The sequence below is a fragment of the Blastomyces gilchristii genome (assembly GCF_000003855.2).
Source record: "Blastomyces gilchristii SLH14081 genomic scaffold supercont1.12, whole genome shotgun sequence".
NCBI lineage: Eukaryota > Fungi > Ascomycota > Eurotiomycetes > Onygenales > Ajellomycetaceae > Blastomyces > Blastomyces gilchristii.
Window position 1 is genome coordinate 1,887,373 of NW_003101671.1, and position 17,353 is coordinate 1,904,725.

General features: G+C 48.6%; 6 protein-coding genes across 6 annotated transcripts; 3 read left to right on the plus strand and 3 right to left on the minus strand.

The window, feature by feature from the left end:
- The first annotated feature begins 237 nt into the window (after positions 1 to 237).
- Positions 238 to 3,132, plus strand: BDBG_05991 (alpha/beta hydrolase). Its single transcript, XM_002623771.2, has one exon. It carries the CDS (start codon positions 733 to 735, stop codon positions 2,527 to 2,529), a length of 1,797 nt encoding a protein of 598 aa, XP_002623817.2. The 5' UTR covers positions 238 to 732; the 3' UTR covers positions 2,530 to 3,132.
- BDBG_05992 (uncharacterized protein) lies at positions 2,628 to 4,084 on the minus strand. Its single transcript, XM_002623772.2, has 3 exons — positions 3,700 to 4,084; positions 3,392 to 3,512; positions 2,628 to 3,261 (listed from the first exon to the last, which is right to left on the minus strand). Exons 1-3 carry the CDS (start codon positions 3,824 to 3,826, stop codon positions 3,222 to 3,224), a joined length of 288 nt encoding a protein of 95 aa, XP_002623818.1. The 5' UTR covers positions 3,827 to 4,084; the 3' UTR covers positions 2,628 to 3,221.
- A 684-nt stretch (positions 4,085 to 4,768) lies between these two features.
- On the plus strand, positions 4,769 to 7,506 carry BDBG_05993 (mitochondrial outer membrane protein iml2; the record flags this gene model as incomplete). Its single annotated transcript, XM_031722401.1, has 6 exons — positions 4,769 to 4,859; positions 4,953 to 4,970; positions 5,061 to 5,137; positions 5,254 to 5,320; positions 5,380 to 6,509; positions 6,595 to 7,506. 6 exons carry the CDS (start codon positions 4,769 to 4,771, stop codon positions 7,504 to 7,506), a joined length of 2,295 nt encoding a protein of 764 aa, XP_031579282.1.
- Positions 7,507 to 8,180: 674 nt separating this feature from the next.
- On the plus strand, positions 8,181 to 10,276 carry BDBG_05994 (MFS multidrug transporter; the record flags this gene model as incomplete). Its single annotated transcript, XM_031722402.1, has 5 exons — positions 8,181 to 8,577; positions 8,659 to 8,680; positions 8,781 to 9,204; positions 9,308 to 9,986; positions 10,254 to 10,276. The coding sequence occupies 5 exons, from the start codon at positions 8,181 to 8,183 to the stop codon at positions 10,274 to 10,276; spliced, it is 1,545 nt and encodes a 514-aa protein (XP_031579283.1).
- Positions 10,277 to 10,416: 140 nt separating this feature from the next.
- On the minus strand, positions 10,417 to 11,678 carry BDBG_05995 (epoxide hydrolase; the record flags this gene model as incomplete). The annotated part of the gene is made up of 3 exons (XM_031722403.1): positions 10,417 to 11,073; positions 11,202 to 11,628; positions 11,667 to 11,678. The coding sequence occupies 3 exons, from the start codon at positions 11,676 to 11,678 to the stop codon at positions 10,682 to 10,684; spliced, it is 831 nt and encodes a 276-aa protein (XP_031579284.1). The 3' UTR covers positions 10,417 to 10,681.
- A 278-nt stretch (positions 11,679 to 11,956) lies between these two features.
- On the minus strand, positions 11,957 to 17,272 carry BDBG_05996 (uncharacterized protein). Its single transcript, XM_031722404.1, has 3 exons — positions 16,356 to 17,272; positions 14,110 to 16,248; positions 11,957 to 14,022 (listed from the first exon to the last, which is right to left on the minus strand). The coding sequence occupies exons 1-3, from the start codon at positions 17,143 to 17,145 to the stop codon at positions 12,764 to 12,766; spliced, it is 4,188 nt and encodes a 1,395-aa protein (XP_031579285.1). The 5' UTR covers positions 17,146 to 17,272; the 3' UTR covers positions 11,957 to 12,763.
- Between the last annotated feature and the right edge of the window lie 81 nt (positions 17,273 to 17,353).

Consider the following 17,353-nt stretch of genomic DNA (forward strand, 5'->3'; position numbering starts at 1 on the left):
CCGCTGGCATCTGGGCCGTAGGCACCCAATCAACTGTAATATCGCTGAATTGGACAGGTTCTCAGATTCTTCGCGATGTGGGTGTTTTTAAGATATTTGACTAGTTGATCTCTTTCATCTGTGTAAGCTGATCTCGCAAATGTGGCCCGTGCCACTACCTAGGAAGTAGAAAACTTGACCTGTGCTCTCACACCCTCTAAGGCAATGACGTCATACAAATAGAACCTCTCCGCAGTATTTTGAACAGCGAATCTACAGTGAAATCAAACATCTAGAGCAGCCAGGGAAGAATTGTGTTAATTGTGTTACCTACAAACATGGCAAGCTTTCCACAAGGTCAGGGATACGAGTTTCTCTGCTTTTGTATCCCATCCCCTCGCCATTACGGCCAGGGTCATTCATGTCCCGACCACCTGACCTGACCGGCTCGGCAACAGCGTCCGGTAGGTAAACGTCAATCCACTGCATATAAGATGCATACACACATCAACCTACATCTCTCTTCTGATTCTTAGACAAGGGAGACTCAAATTTATTCCTATTCCCAGAGATATTGCTGCCCAGGCCCTACTTCAGGAAAGAATTCGGATAGCGGGTAGATATTGAATTGACCAGGGTAATCCAGTTTTATGATATATACTAGCTATCTTGCATGGGTCCGGGCATCAATTTCTGAGAGAGAAGGAAAAAAAGAAAAACCAAAAAGCACAAGAAGAAATATTCACAGGCACCATGGCACCCGGGCTACTCTACATAACAATGCAGCCGAGAGACGACCTCTCCCCGGCCAAATTCCATGACTGGTACAACAACGAGCACGGCCCAAGCCGCCTTCGTCTCCCCTTCATCACGAACGGTTTCCGCTTCCGCGCCACAGACACTGTGAATGGCTCGTCCAGCTCGAGCCACCCATTATCCCCTGAATGGCTTGCCATCTACGACGTCACGGACATGGCCGAGTTAAAGTGTGAGCCTTACCTGCGGCTGCGCCGTGACGAGATCAAGAGCAAGCGCGAAAAGGAAGTGATGGCGAAGATCACGATTGATAGACGGTTGTATGACTTTGTTGAGAGCAAGGAGGTGGAGGGGTATGTGCCCCTGGATGCATTGACAGAGGGAGAAGCGGAGGCTGAGGCAGAGGGAAAGAAAAACAAAAGGGTTCTCGTGGCAATTATCCAGACCCTGTACCCGGACCAGGAAGAGGAGTTCAACAAATGGTACCGCGAGGAACATCTACCTCTCCTCTCCAGGGTGCCCGGGTGGCTGCGGACAAGACGCTTCGTGAGCTCCGCCGTCGAACCCACGGCGGTCAGAGAATATCTCTCATTACACGAGTATGAGTCCCACGATGGACCCAGCGGGCCTGAGTTAAAAGCTGTAAACGCTACCCCCTGGCGCGAACGGGTTATGGCAAACATGGTCAAGGACCGCTCTAGACGAGTTTACGAACACTACTACACCTTTACCGCCGCGCCGCGGGATCTAGCATCTCTCTCTGCCGAGACAGAAAAGGGAGCGACTACCCCCTTCCTAGCCCCGGATGGCCTTACTAAAACCTTCCCCACGTCATCAACATCCTCCTCCTCCGAACCCGCCGTCCCCGCCATCCAATCATACATCAAGACACCGGACGGCGTCACCCTCCCCTACCGCCTCGAAGGCTCCACAAACCCTAACGCGCCCCTCATCATCCTCAGCAACAGCATCCTAACCCACTACAGAATCTGGGACGACTTCATCGCCACCTTCTTCTCCCCCTCCTCCTCTTTTTACCCTTCCAACCGCCAGTACAGAATCCTCCGCTACCTCACCCGCGGTCGCTCATCCAACTGCGGCCAGCAACCAATAACGCTCGACGTGCTGGCCGCAGATATAATAACCATCCTCGACGCCCTGCGTGTGCCCAAAGCCGCTGCCCTCATCGGCGTGAGCCTCGGCGGTGCGACGGTGCTGAACACCGCGCTGAAATACCCTGAGCGTGTGGGGACGTTCATCGCCTGTGACACGAACGCGAAGAGTCCTGATGAGAATAGCAAGGTGTGGGCGGAGAGGATTGCGCTGGCGGAGGCGGAGGGGGCGCTGGCGGCGTATACGGATGAGCCGATTGTTGGGGGGCAGTTGGCAGAGGTCACCGTCCGCAGATGGTTTGTTAGGGGGGGAACTTGTGATGGAGGAAAGGGGGAGTTGGAGGGAAGGTTTCGGCGGGTTAAGGAGATGGTTAAGGACAATAGTTTGGGGGGGTTTAGGAGGGTTGCGGAGGCTTTATTTCAGTATGATCTGCGGGAGGAAATGGGGAGGTATAGAGGGGCAAAGGGGGCATTTTTGGTCGGGGATGAGGATGGGGTGTTGCCTAAGACTATGAGGGAAATGGTTGGGATGATGGGGAGGGGTGATGCCAGGAAGGAGTCAGAGCCAGCGGCGGAGTTTTTGGTGGTGGAGGGCGCGGGGCACTTGCCGATGGTGGAGAAGCCGGAGAGGTTTGAGGAGTTGGTTAGTGGGTTTCTGGGGCAGAGAGAGGTAGGTAGGTAAATTAATAAATAGGCGAAGATGAAGATAGGGGAATACCCCTGGATTATGGTATTTCTTTTTTTTTTTTTTTTTTTTTTTTTTTTTTTTTTTTTTTTTTAATAGGCCAGGGATCTTTCATGATATAATCCTATTGATGCATCATGGTTTATTATTTTGATGACTCTCTCAACCTCTTGAGTTGAGTCTCTTCTAATATCCTCAACCGTCTATTGCTATGCAGCGTGGTAGAGAACGTCTGGCAGAAAGAACAAAAGTCGAATTCACTCACTGTCGTTGTCTAATAGCAGTTCGGTCGTGTTTGTATCGGGATCAGGGCGCATGCGCATATAAACAAATCTACCCCCTCTTTTTCAATGAACTCTTGAAAGATAGGAAGAAAACCACAAAGGAGCAAGATAATGCTAAAATATTTCACCTGTAAAATGGAAAGCCATACAAAAAACGACAAGAAAAAAGAAAAGCTATTAGTTTTACAGAACAGCAGTAAAACAACGATTAGACGCACAAACAGACAAAAACAATAAAACAAAGAAGAACCCCAGCGCCGGTTTATTTGATTTATATCATCTCGTTTCAAATCAATACTCCCATATCAATCCCCTCCCACGATCGTCCGTCCGTCAAGAGGAGGAGAAAATAATAAACAAAGCTCCCACACCCTAGAAAAAAGAAAAACCGGAATAGGCAGAATGTTATGATCCCTTCCCCGCTTCGACCTTTTTTAGCTCCTCCCTACAAGCAAAACTCAAGAACATAGCCTTGTGTCAGCAAAGATAGAGAACGGCAAATATATAAAAAAAAAGAATGATACAACAGCAGCTGGCCAAGGTGGGAGAGGGGGGGGGGAGAATGGCATCCGTACTTTAGCTGTTTCGAGAAATCCTCATTGTTGTCATCGTCGTCCCAGCTCTCCTCCCAGAGGTGGTTGGTGGTGTCTCCGCCAGACGCGAAGCCGGTTGTTTCAGCTTCTTCTTGAGGCCAGTCTATAGTGGAAGGAATGAAAAAGAAGGGAAATTAGCATTTTGCACTGGAGATAGATTGAGGAACGTATATAGGCACATGGATATATATCAAGGGGATCGAGATGCTTCGTTTCGGGCACCCATGAGATCGTGGAGTAAAATTGCGGAGAAGAAAGGCCACTTGCTGGGGGAGAGAGGGAGGAAATACCTTCGACTGGGAAATCTTCAAACTCGTCATCTTCTTCTAGGACGGCGGGCTTCTGCTGTTGAGTCTGGGGTGCAGCATCAGGTTGTTTTTGGCTTGTGGATTGCGTTGATGTGGCTTGGGCGGACATGGTTGGAGATTTTGCTGTTTGGGGTAGGCGGGGATTGAGAATGAGGCTTTCTGCTCCTGGGTGATTGCTTGACTATGTTTTAGATGTGGAGTACGGTATCGCCGGTGGTAAGTACTAGGAGAGATGTGCTAAATTATTTTTGTGCCGTGTTGGAGAGCTTTGAAGATGCAATATTTATACCACGGTATGATGCGTGATATGACTTCCGGGATGATGCGAAGTCGATTTGATATCATGTGACTGTTTGCACCTCAGGATGATAAACATGCCAAGATCTATCGTTCTACAGCGTAGTTAATATATTACAACTGACAACACGACAAGAACTATGACGCTCAAGGTACGCTTTTGTCCGATACGAGTTTTTAAGGTCGATAGAATAAAGCCCTACAAGAAAAACTTTTTAAAAGGACGCCAGAGCTGGGCTCTAGACATTTAAAGGGAAGCAGAGCGATGCATTCAAGAAAACTCCAAGTTGCGTTGATGAGCTTCGATGTACCCCCATGCCATGTACGGTAATTACAGCCGCACACCACCCAGCTCCAGGCTTCCTTCTGACACCGGACTAGACTACTTTCTCCGCCGCAAAACCCGGCTGCGTTCGCTATCTTCCCTCAACTTCCTTCTTTTCTTTCTTTCTTCCTGCTTCTTCTCGCGATTCTCTCTCTCCTTTCTCTTCCCTGTATGCGGGCAATTCTGAGACAGTGCTATCTTGTCCACGTATGCTCTCCCTCTACAATGCTTGACCCGTCGTGAGCTATATATAGATAGACTCGTGTGCCTCTAGTTCCTTCGGCTACGGGTCACGCCATTTTTTATCTCATGGGATACCCACACCTTTTTTGAGCTCTTTCTCTTCTGTTTGTTCATTTCCGTCCGTTGTACAAGGTCTTTGCAGCTTCAATTGTCCTATATCCGCCCCTTTCTCCGTCAAAAGACGCCATGTTTCGAGTGGGAACATGGCTGTACAACAAGGCAGCTCCGACGAGCGTCTCCACGCAGTCGCTTGATGCACTGGCAGAGTCACAAGATCGTAAGTTGTTACGGCCTCCTATACGGAGTACAGCTCTCTGGGATCTTAGTTCAGTAGCTGACACAGCTGTTTTGCGTCAATTGGCATATGAAGTTGAGAGTGCTCTTCGAGGTATTTAGATCTTCGGCCCCCCTCGGCCCCCGCAAGAACACACCAAACAACTCCTTGAGATCAACTCATGCTGACACGGTGCCTATGCAGCTGCTACTTACATCATGAACGATGACGTTGACGCTGCTGAAGAGGGTCTAAACAAGGGTGATTCTTCTTTCCATAAGGTGTGTATGCACGACGGGTTGTCAAGGATATGTTTGCGGGGGATAATGGGTTTTGGTTCCTCCGTTTCTGGAAGCAAAGATTAATACAATGGGTGTTTCTATGTGTCGTTGTATAGCTTGGAAAAGGAATCGTCTCGTTCGTGCGGGCTACATTGGGTTTTGAGCAGGAAATCATGCGCCTTGGTATAGTTGCCCGCCTCTGTCGTTTCCGCTGTCTCATCCTTATAATGTTTTCTATCCAGCGGGCGAACGGCTATCTGAGGCGGAAACGTCCGCGTCAAACGATTACCATAAAGCTCAACATAATTCCCATGCCCGCAATGCGTACCGGTCGCCGATTTATAATCCTGGGACTGAATATCTTCTATGCCGAAGTATGGCGCAGCTTATGGCTGCTCTGGTTGGAATCCTTAACGAAAGCCTAACGGAGAGCATCAAGGCTTTCTACAAACTAAGGAAAGCGTACATCGCATTAGATAGTATAATGCAAATGGAGGAGAAATATCTGCAAGCGGAAGCTACAAGGAAGATGGCCTCCTCGACCATCTCGTTGTCGCCTAGCCTCCCTCTTGCATTGTCCACGGAGCCGTCAGAAAATGGAAAGCACAAGCTAAAAACTCCTGGAATAGAAGCCGACAGGGCTTCAGACTCCATGCTCAAAAATTCACATTCGTCACGCAATGAAACTCCTATACCCTCAGTTCAGAGTGGCGAGCGAAGACTTACCAACGATTTTGCGGCGCTCTCTCTTGCGGAAGCTGAAAAACTATCGTCACGGCCTTCTGAGAGCCTTTCATCCTCATCACCACATCTGGACCACGATCCCGATTCAGATTTATTTACAAATCCTGTGGATGTATTTGTCCATTCCGGCGCGAACCTCTGCTTTGGGCTTTTGCTGCTCCTTATCTCGATGGTTCCGCCTGCATTTTCAAAATTGCTCTATATTGTGGGCTTTAGAGGAGATCGAACCCGTGGTCTTCAGATGCTATGGCAAGCTAGCAAATTCAATAATTTAAATGGTGCCATTGCCGGTCTGGCCCTGCTAGCGTACTATAATGGGTTTATTCGAAATTGCGACATCATCGACGACTCTCCAAATGAAACCGAAGACGGCACGGACAGCTATTCGGAACGTCGACTCTCTACTTTATTGTCAGAAATGAGGAATCGATTTCCCCATAGCCATCTCTGGCTCTTGGAGGAATCTCTAATGCAAGGGGCAAAGAAAAACTTGACCTCTGCCCTAGCGCTACTCTCGGGCGATACCAAAAGCCCTCTGAAGCAGGTTGAAGCGTTGTGTGTGTTCGAAAAGAGTTTGAATGCTATGCATCTTCATAAATATGAATTGTGTGCGGAATCATTTATAGAAGTAAGGAGTCCAAACCAGCCGCATCCCCACATTCACCTTTAATCTCCGGACTATTTATAAACCTCCCTGACTTATTACCGTCTAGTGCGCTGACCTCAATTCGTGGTCCCGAGCTTTATATTATTACATTGCCGCATCAGCTCATCTTGCCATCTACCGGCAGAATGCTCAGGATTCGCCTTCTCTGGCCAAGGAGCATGCTGCCAAAGCCGTTGAGTTATTCCAAAAGGCTCCATCCCAAGCAGGCAAAAAGAAATTTATGGCACGTCAACTTCCCTTTGATGTATTCGTGGCCCGGAAAATTTCAAAATGGGAATCACGTGCCAAGGAATGGAATGTCGACTTTATCGACGCGATCGGCGTAGACCCGTTTGAAGAAATGATCTACTTTTGGAACGGCCACAGTCGCATGAACAAGGAAGAGCTTGAAAATTCTCTGAGATGCTTAGAGTGGTCAGAGAGCAAGCATAACAAACACTGGGATCGTGAAAGTACAGACGAGCGTGCCATTTTAGCTCTCCTCCGCGCTTCCATATTGCGTTTCCTGAGAAGACACGATGAGTCGAAGAAACTATTACAGTCCCAGATCCTCGTGTACGACAGGGCGACATTCAAAGGCCATCTTAAAGATGACTGGACTTGCCCAACCGCACACTATGAGATGGCAGCAAATTTGTGGATGGAACGCTACGCGTATCGCCCACTTTGTTCCACACCAGCAGATGACCCTGCCAATTCTCCAAGTCGGCCTGAATCCACCTCGGCAACAGACGACCCCAACTCTTCATCGAAACCGTCAACTCCAGTTTCCTCCGAGCATATCCCCCGCTCAAACGAAAGCGTAGAAGCCCATGACCGGCGTAAAGTTTGCGAGTGCAGAGAGTGGATTGACAAGGTTGCGAAATGGGAAACGTATGAACTAGACGCCAGGGTCGGTCTCAAAGTTACCATGGCGGAGGAGACGTTACGGAAATTTGAAGCGGCCAATGCAAGCTAAGAGAGATGTTCCCTCTCTTTTGATCTTGATATTTTATTTTCTATATTTTTGTTTCTTTCTTGGGTGCTTGTTTTCTCATTATTTTTGGTCCCTGTTGTCTCCCCGGTTCCTTTCCTTTTCGTTTTGTTTCCCAAGTCCCTTTGTGTATGACGCCTTAGGTGGGGATGCGGCTTTGTTACGGACTGTTTTTCCCCTGCTTTCTCCGGCTTCTTCCCGTCTCAAGTCCGAGTACAGACAGACAGAACATACCTTCGGGGCCCCACATGCCCCCGAAGGAACAGGCTATGACGTCTGCAACTTCTTTAAATAGTTCGCGCCTTGATGTCTGCAATATATAGGGAACTTTCGCTCCTATGGTATGGTTCTTTCTTCTCATTTCTAATTCAGCGTTTTGTGTCAAGCATATAAAATCTCACTCGGTCTTTCACCGAAGACAAAAGACAACCTTGATCGCCAGGGGCTACGCCTAAACAAGTCGATAAACTCTATTCCCGATTAGCCCACCTCCAGCCGACTTACAGCGCATAATCATTCGATCTCCTGGGTGCAATAATCTCAGAGACATATCTCCAATTTCTCCAAGCCCTCGCTATCCCCATCTTAAACTCTTTCTACCCACGTCCCTCGTCTTAAATATTGCAAGGCACTCTACCACCCTGAAACTTGAAAACGAGATGACAGCAGCATCTTCCTCACTGCCGGCCGGCAATGGCACTTCACCGCGTATCTCGGAGAAGAGCGGGCCTGAATTCAACGATGGGGATGACCTCAATTCCTTTGAAAACTTACAGCAACATCATCCAGCCAGCATCTCCAGCCAACCATCCCCCAGCTTGAGTAGAATCCACTCGGCAATGTCGACCGCCTCCCAGCATTACAATACCGTCCTCAGCCATGTCCGGAGTCGTAATCCGGACCAGATGCGCCCATTCACCCACCCGCTATCGCACCAGAAAACGTCACCGGATGTCATTGTTGGCTTTGACGGACCTGATGATGCGTATAACCCGATAAATTGGCCATTTCGCAAAAAGGCGATCACGACACTTCTATATGGGTTGACTACAATGGGTATGGAATCTAGCTGTCCCTTTTCGTGGTAGCGGCACGTGGAGCATTCAATTAATACTTCTTCCTCACGCTTTCTTGCAGGTTCTACGTGGTCCAGCGCAGTGTAAGACCCAAGCCTACCTATATTGATACCAAATGAGCTATCAACCATTCACCCATCCCTCCCCTAATTAGGGACATCATATGCTGATCATTTCGCCCAGCTACTCTCCCGGAATCGCCCAAGTTGACGCCGACTTCAACGCTTCAGAGCCAGTGGGGGTGCTGGGGGTCAGCTTCCTGCTCTTTGGCTTTGGCCTGGGGCCCTTACTATGGGCCCCGCTGTCCGAACTCTACGGACGCAAGCCTGCAGTCCTCTTCCCGTATTTTATTGCTGCGATATTTATGTTCGCAGCTGGCAGTGCAAAGGATATCCAGACAGTGGTCATATCACGTTTCTTCGCTGGTTTCTTTGGTTCCGCGCCGATCACGAATACTGGAGGAGTGTTGAGTGATTTGTTCCCGCCTGAACAACGGGCTGTCGCTATTGTCGGCTATGCGTTGGCTGTTGTTGGTGGACCCAGTTTGGGGCCAATTGTGGGAGCAGCTATTGTGCAGAGCGATCTGCGTTGGAGATGGACGGAATATGTGAGTTTTGGTACTGGCCGGGGAATATCCGGCCCCTATCCCATTTTGCTTGGCATTCTCCAACGAACGTGGGTCTAGCAACTCAAAACTAACTCTGACCTAGATAACGGGCATAATGATGATCTTCTTCCTTATCCTCGATGTGATTTTCATAGACGAATCCTACCCTGCCGCCCTCCTTGTCAAGAAAGCCCGTCGTCTCCGCTATGAAACAGGCAACTGGGCTCTGCACGCCCACCATGAAGAATGGGATGTCAGTTTCATCGAAATGGCGAACAAATACCTGATCGTCCCCTTCCAGCTCCTGTGCACTCCCATCTGTCTCCTCGTCGCCACGTACGCCTCCTTCGTCTACGGCATTCTATATCTCAGTTTATCTTCCTTCCCCATCGCCTTCATTGAAGTCCGTGGCTGGGGTTATCTCGTCGGCCACCTTCCATTCCTTGGCTTGCTGGCCGGTGTCATCTTGGGCGGAGGTGTAAATATCTATAACCAGAAATTCTACTTGAAGAAATTCTACGCCAACAACCGGCGACCAGTCCCTGAGGCCCGCCTGCCACCCATGATGGTCGGGTCTGTGTTCTTCTCTGCAGGCCTATTCATCTTCGGCTGGACGTCTCCGACCCACATCCCCTGGATCGCTCAGGTGATCGGTACAGTGTCCTTGGGCTTTGGGTTCTTCACTGTCTTCCAGGCAGCCTTGAATTATCTAATCGATACATTCTCAACCGTCTCGGCTAGTGCGATTGGCGCTACCACGTTTCTACGCAGTTTTTCCGCGGGTTCGTTCCCATTGTTTTCTAGGATTATGTATGGGAAGCTTGGAGTGCCGTGGGCGTCGAGCCTGTTGGGTTTTGTGTCGTTGCCTCTGATACTGATTCCGTATCTCTTTTATATCTATGGGAAACGGATTAGAGCGAGGGGGAAGTGGTCGCGTTCTTCTGTGTACCCGCCGTGAGTTTTCTCTGGAAATGAGGGAAATAGAAAATTGGCATGATAAAAAGTGTATCGGGTCTGGTGTTCTTGGCTATTCCTTAACTAGTAAATAGATAGTCGAGAAGCAGGGCGATAAGAAAAGTAAGTATTCTATATATTATATAGAACTCTGAAAGTGAATAAATAAAGAAGTTGAAGAATATAAAAGAGAAGAAATATATAAAAGTCTTATTAAATAAGTATAAAAAGATATTTTATATAAATCGATTATTCCTTAGATATTTGACTTCTTACATCGCTATTTAAAATGCCACATTTCAACCGAAACCCATGATTAGTATCCATCCTTGCCTAGTATTATCCCATATGCTCCTCTGCCATTCCCAAACATGCATTTCAAGTCGCAGGTGAGAAATTCGGATGTTCGTGGGCATAGAAGTGCCTATGACTGTACGTTAACAGAGTGATAAATGGCGTTGAAGTTGCTGCTCAGGCCAGTTTTCATATCAAAGCAACGAATGCAAAAGCTTGCCCTCCCCTTTCATCCTCCGCCTGATAACACTACATTCCCAAATGTCCCACCCCATCGAGTGGGTAACGCTTCCAGTTCTTTCGGATTATACGTAAGCCCAATCTTCACTTCCTCAGTATACTCCAGCATACCTCCATAATTGAGTGTCACCAGTTTCCCATACTGGTTTTTGATGGCAGCATCCGCATGGGCAACTTCAAAGTATATCCTATGCGCAGCACCAGGCCCCGCACGACTAAAGGCATATATGCATATCCAGGTGAGGATTTCGTCATCTGTCCAGGGGTATGCGTCAGACCAGTCGTGCAATTTCTCATAGATCCAAGCCAGGAGAGCAATGGGGAGTCGTGGAGAGCGTAGGCGAGTGTTTTGAGGTTTTGTAGACTCAATATAGTTATAGCCTTTTTTGAGGGGTCAGCATTGTATTGTATCCTCATTGCTTGTCCAACTCTGCCATGTGCATATTTATCACCCTTTTGATTTGCATTTGATATAGCACGTAAAATACGCATGAAGCCATCCAACTCACCTTTTCCCTCTCTCCCGAACAGTTCATTGCGCTTCAGCGCCCTCCTATACATCCTCGCTGTATGGTAATAGTGCATTCTGTAGTGCAAGTAGAGGATTAGTTTTGAAAGTCGGTGGGCCCGTGTAGGCCATATTATAATGGCTCGCCCTACAGCTTTCAGGATAGAGCTTCCCAATAGCTCGAGTAATCCAATACCCCCAGTCACCAGCCTGCGTGACATACTCAGGGTACCCCAGTTGGTGCATCGGCTTGTTGCAGGTTTCTGCATACTGAGCCAGCCCAAAACCTCGTTTGGACACCCTGACTGAAGCCGAAGTTTGGCAGCGAGGGGGCCAACTACGTGAAAGGCTGGGCTGCTAGCATCATCGCCATCGTTGTTTTGAAATAGCAGACGAAGAATCCGCAACACTTCAATAAAGAGCCGGCCCTGTATTGACCATAGGTCAGAAAGATGATTCCCCCTACTCGTCCATTCATGATGGTGTATCCATCATTTACATCCATGCACAAAAAGCAACGGGATCGCGTTTGCAACTGTGCTCTCCTGATACGCAAAATGAATACTCAAGCTCCCGAACCCATCCACGTCAATATCAGTCTCAAACTGAGCACATTGCTCATTCAGCCTCCTTTCAGCCAGTCTCCAATCCCAGGTTTCCCAGGCTTTTGCTAACCTCGAAACTTCGGTGAGTGGTATCCCTAGATCCCACCCTGCTCCGTCGAGTTCATCAGGGAGCTCGGGAGCTCTGCTAGGGCGAGCTTTTGTTTGAGCTTGTCGATTTTGCTTTGAGGGATGTGGTGAAAGGCCTCAGAGGAACCATTTGATAACAATTGCTCGAATATATGGGTTTGCCTTTGGTTACTCTAGAGATTAAGGGTCGATCTGCAAAATTTTCCCCTGGGAGGAACAATGGTGATATTACTTCGACCTAGGTAATTTATTTCTTGCAGAATCGGACTGGATCTGATGGGTTGGGACTTTATGTACGCCCATCCTCCTGCAGTTTTTATATCAAAATCATCAGCTTTGTCCCGTGCAGAGCGAGGCCTTGAAGATTGATGAACCGGTTTCTATTGACGATCGTCGAGCAATCGAAGCCCGGCCGAATTAATATGTGATTCGAGAAAGGGTCAGTTGCTAAAATCTGGTCCACCTAGCTCGGATGACACGCGGAGAACGGGCTGGCTTTAACGCTCACTAGGGAAATGACCTTTCGATTCTCTCCCATTCATCTCAAACCTGATTCCCATTCACGTCACAGAGCAATGGCGATACCATGTCGTAAAAAGCACCTGGGAATAAGAAGGGGCAAGGAATATAAACCATGAAACCTGTTATAAATACAGACCAACTGTTAACCACCTAAGTTGTAAGTAATACCATACTCAATGCCTATCATGTAAATGAATAAAAAAATTTAGGGGTAAGTAAATAGTAACGTGACAAGGAGACAGGCGCCAGGAATGGTGGAAAGGGAAGAGAACGCCAACTGTTTAAACTAGTGAAACAAGATGGGCAAAATGGTTATCTAAACAAATCAGAAGAAAGGGTAAATGAGAAATCACAAAGTATCCATCGCATCCACGTTATTCAATCTATCATCATTGATCATATCCATATCCTCTTCCCCACCCTCAACAAACCCAAACTCCCAATCCCCATTCTCAATCCTGCTAACTCGATCTAGCTCCGCTTGATACTCTCTTCGCAAATCTTCCAGTGTAACAATTATGCGCTTAGAAAGTTTCGATTGGTGAGCTATGGATTGCTGGGACGATGTGGTGCTAAATTTCCTTTCACCGACACCAACACTCGAGCGTGGTGAATACGCCATACCGTTTGCAGCGGACGGGGATGAAAGCGAGACCCGGGGCGACTTTGTCACCGCAGTAGAGTCCAGAAATACGGAGCCGTCATCCGCAGCAGCACTGCTGAGGACACTACTGCCTCGCGGACGAGCGTTTTTGGGTGAACTAGGAACCTCGACAAGGATATAAGCTTCGTCCTTATCCATACAGGCAAGGAGGTTTATCAGAGACAGAAGCTCATTTCGGAGGTTCTTGCTCTCCATGTCATCCTCATCCACTTCATGGTGTCGCGGCGGTGCTGATTCATTCACATTTCGTCGGATCATCAGTGCACGTGCCGAGTACATGCCGCGATCCCTCATCTCGCGGAGGCGCTGGACGGCTTGATATGACACCTCCGCTGCGCCACGGATATCATTACGTGCTACGCGGTAGGCTTGGAGGACGCGCTGGTAATCTGGGATATCGGATTTGTCCTGCCACGACGCCGCTGTGGGTAAAGCTTGCCCTTGTGATCGGCCGTGCGTTAATTGTTTCTTCGCGAGCGATAGGAGGACTTCGTCAACGTGAGAGGCTAGATCTGGTGCCAATGATATGGGGAATCGGAGGATCTTTTGGAGGCCGGCAATGCCTGGCCCTGATGCGGCCAAGATAGTGGTGATTAAGGAGGTGAGAGCAGATTTTTGCAATGCGGCATCTGTGTATCGTGAAAGTGCAGAGTAGGCTTCGTCAAAACGACAGGTCTTCAGGGAAGCATGGAATAGACGGGAAAGAAGGTCAGTCCGGAGATGTATGTAGTCAGAGGTGGGTTCGTTTTTCCTCGGGTCAGATTCCAAGGCCTGGAGGGCAAGACGGGCAAAATCAGCAACATGAGCAAATGCCCGTGCATGCTCGAATATCGAGAGAATGTGCTGAAAGTATTTCGGCAGCCCGTCATAAAAGCTATTGACCGATATTATATCAAGGAGGTTAGAAGACATTTCATGGAGATTTCCAACAGCCTTTCCGTGTGCTAAATGCGAGCGGAATTACTTATGTTAGCCATGTATTATTTCCCCATACAAGTCATAGTTGAATTTGCACTGAATTTTGCACTTACAAAGAATGTATGCTGCTTTTTGGAAATAGATAGCCGCCGCGTCGAACTCAGATTTTGCCACGTATAGCCTTCCTTTGACATACGTAGACCAAGCGGTATTTGGCTGGAACCGTAAGAAGTCGGAGGCTAGGTCAATGTTACCAGAAGCCAGGAGGTCGCATTGAATAAACACCAAAACATTCGGAAACGGCACTTCGCCCTGTCTTGTGATCCATGACACCACGTCTCGAATTTGTTGTGTAAGCGTAAATGTTTGAGGAACAGCGAATGTCGGGCGCGGTTTGATATGGCAGGCGAAAAGGTCTTCGAGAATGGTCGATAATCGAAGCTCTTGGTTCCCCGTGCCCACTTCCTTGGATAATGCCGGTGATAACGAACTACTTTCTCTTCCATGGGGTGGATTTCCAGGCCACGGTCGAACATTCGATCCCAACCATATCATCATCTCATATTCCTTTAACAGCTCAATCAGGGTCACAAACAGATCTACCCCATCAAAGAGCACGCCATCTTCCTGCGTCAACTCGGTCTCGACGAAAACAGTAAGTAGTAAAAGGTCATATAGCACTTGTTTATTGAGCCGTATCGTTTCCAAGGCACCCTGAACAGTCACCATCCGTCCGAAATCTGTTGACAGAAGTTCGGAATCTTTTCCAGGGAATCCAAGCGGCATCGTATCGATAATGGAAAGAAAGAGTTCGGTGGTGAGCTTCTTAAACCCGATAGCGATGTCAACGCTCGTAAATATGCTATCAAACATATCATCCGTGATCAACTCGGAGAATTTGCTCTGTGCGTGAAACGCAGCAATTCGCTGGGCTGCAGACAGAGAAGGCTCCGTGAAAAGCTCCGCATTCAGTGCGGCTGCACACGCTTGACTCAGCTCTGGGGTGAATTTCTGTCTAAAGGATGAGGCAACTTCGATAAGCGCCGCCGCTAGTTCTGATCGATCTTTCAACTCCTGATCCAAGTTCCTATGATGAAAAGAGTCTTCCAGCGCTCTTCTATGATCTCTCAACGCATGGTCGTCATTATGGACAAGTAGCTCTGTGCTGCTACATTCTCTAATGAGACAACACCCATCAGCGAAGAGCAGCCATGGAAGATCTGTAAACGCGTCATAACTAAGTGAAATCGCCTGGCTTCTCTTTTTATTGAGGTCATCAGCAATTTGCCAAAACTGCCGCCATTTGGTATCTGTTTCTCGTCGATACTTGGTATAGTCGACTCCAGCGTCATTGAATTTTCGCAGTGACACTGATTCCGAAATTGTCGAGCAGAGCTGTTGCTGGAGCGGCGTAGACTTTTTGCTGAATCCTGTTGCCGGTTTAATTTTCATCGCGTCTTGGTATACAGCAAGGGATGTCGCAAGGACTTCACGAGAGTACTTTCCGGGATAAAAAAGATACTCCAACCATTTCTCTGCTGGATCGGCAATATCAGATGCCAGGAAACTCGGGGGCGGTTCGTCCCAGCGGGTCTCTAACGCCATTCCCGTCCAATTGCGACGCCATGCCGACTCCAAATCATCCAGGTTGAAATGTAGGCTGTAAATCTGATAGAGGTTGTTGTTTCTCCAAAGCACCCAAAGAACCATGTGTCTTCCTTCCTCCATGGACTTAATTTGAAAGTCCGCAATCGTCCAAAACACACTGCCTGAAGGGTCCGGGTCCGCAGGTTTTAATTTGGAATCTGGGAAAAGATCCTCCATCTCCAATCGTGAGGTCAATCCACCCTTCACAGCCCAGAATTTAAACTGGCCATCGTCCAGAGGTGAGTAAGTGACCGCATAGTACGTTTCACCCTCCATAGCCCTTTCAGCATTGAAAACACGAATGAACGCGGACTCAGAGGGATTCAGCGTTGCAGGCACAGTATCTTGTTGTTGCCTAGTCTGATTTAGCAGATCTTTCGTTGCAACTAGCTTATGGCTTGCCAAATTCCAAATTTTTAATGTATGATTGAGGCCTACGACGAACACGAAGGCCTGGTCAGAGGTCGTAGCAATGGCATTGGAAGTATTCGGATCCAATACTCGTCCATCGAAACGTATCTGCTGTTGACCACTCCATTTCACGAGACCACGTAACGAGGACCCCCAAGGCTTCTCATCAAAGGTGATCGCAGACCAATTTGATCCTATGAAACAATAAAAACAAACAAGCAATCAGTAAAAGAAAACATCTCTCACGACACTCATAGGATAGCAGGCTGGCTAGCCAGCTCGCTATCCTTACAATACGTACCATCATCACCCACCCTCCTAGTCAACCTAAGAAGCGCCCCATTATCCAACGAAATAAACAATTCCTGAGGACTACTCGCATGCAGACGGTGCGGGTGCGCAAAAGCCAACGGCGCCGGACAGCTCACTTTACACCAATCGGTCACATTCTCATCAATCGCCGCGGCACGTCGAAAGAACTCCTGCCGCAGACTAATGGTGTACAACTGCCTATCCCTCGTGACAACAAACAAACTCAGGACCTCATGGTCCTCCAAATCCGCCAGCGCAACGCCGTGCGGTATAATCTTCTCCGGGAACTCGAGGCGGAGAAGCAGTTTCGCCTCGTGCTGGTGCTGATAGTGGCTGGTGCTGTTCGCGTTGTTGGACGTCGTCATCATCGACGCCGCCGCCGCCGCCGTCGTCGTGCTGCCCGTCGTCGGTGTCATCGCCTCGCTGGCACTCTTGGTCAAGTCTACCGACTGGATCTCGAGAAACTTATCATCGTCCCCGCCATCATTGCCGCCTACGACTCGCCAGAGGAAGCTGCGTGGGTATGTTTTCCGCTTGCGGAAGTAGACTGCACCCTGTGTGGCTAGATAGCGCTTCGCGAACGCGTCTTCATCCCTCGTCGTGTCGTCGGAGTGTGTAGCTGTTGAAGTAGAAGGGAGGAGGGAGAATTTGGTACGCCGCTGCTGCGGGTTGCTGTGACCGTATGAGGATGATGGGATGGGGATGTTTACGATCGATGCGGGCGCGGTTGGTCGGGCATCGACCTTGGTCTCCTTGTATATTTTGAGCATGCTGGGCATGGAAGGAGTGAGAGGGTATTCCCAGTTATAGAGGATGGGTAGTTCTAACTACCCATTGCTAGTTGTTTGGCGTGGGGAGGTAGGTAGATGGTCAGCGGTGGTGTGAATGGTGCTGGTTGCGGCTTTCGCGATAAAAAAAACAAGGTTTGGGGAACCTAAGCTTGCACCAGAGTATTTACTCCGTAACTACTAACAAGACTCACCGCAA

Excerpts from the sequence above, each read along its gene's own strand:
- BDBG_05991 (XM_002623771.2), top strand. The coding sequence starts at position 733 with ATGGCACCCGGGCTACTCTACATAACAATGCAGCCGAGAGACGACCTC.
- BDBG_05992 (XM_002623772.2), bottom strand. The coding sequence starts at position 3,826 with ATGTCCGCCCAAGCCACATCAACGCAATCCACAAGCCAAAAACAACCT. Across the intron at positions 3,513-3,699 it reads TGAAGATTTCCCAGTCGAAG|ACTGGCCTCAAGAAGAAGCT; the intron begins GTATTTCCTCCC and ends CTTCCACTATAG. Across the intron at positions 3,262-3,391 it reads GATTTCTCGAAACAGCTAAA|GGAGGAGCTAAAAAAGGTCG; the intron begins GTACGGATGCCA and ends TTTTGCTTGTAG.
- BDBG_05996 (XM_031722404.1), bottom strand. The coding sequence starts at position 17,145 with ATGCCCAGCATGCTCAAAATATACAAGGAGACCAAGGTCGATGCCCGA. Across the intron at positions 16,249-16,355 it reads TAGGAGGGTGGGTGATGATG|GATCAAATTGGTCTGCGATC; the intron begins GTACGTATTGTA and ends ATTGTTTCATAG. Across the intron at positions 14,023-14,109 it reads AAAAGCAGCATACATTCTTT|CACACGGAAAGGCTGTTGGA; the intron begins GTAAGTGCAAAA and ends GCTCGCATTTAG.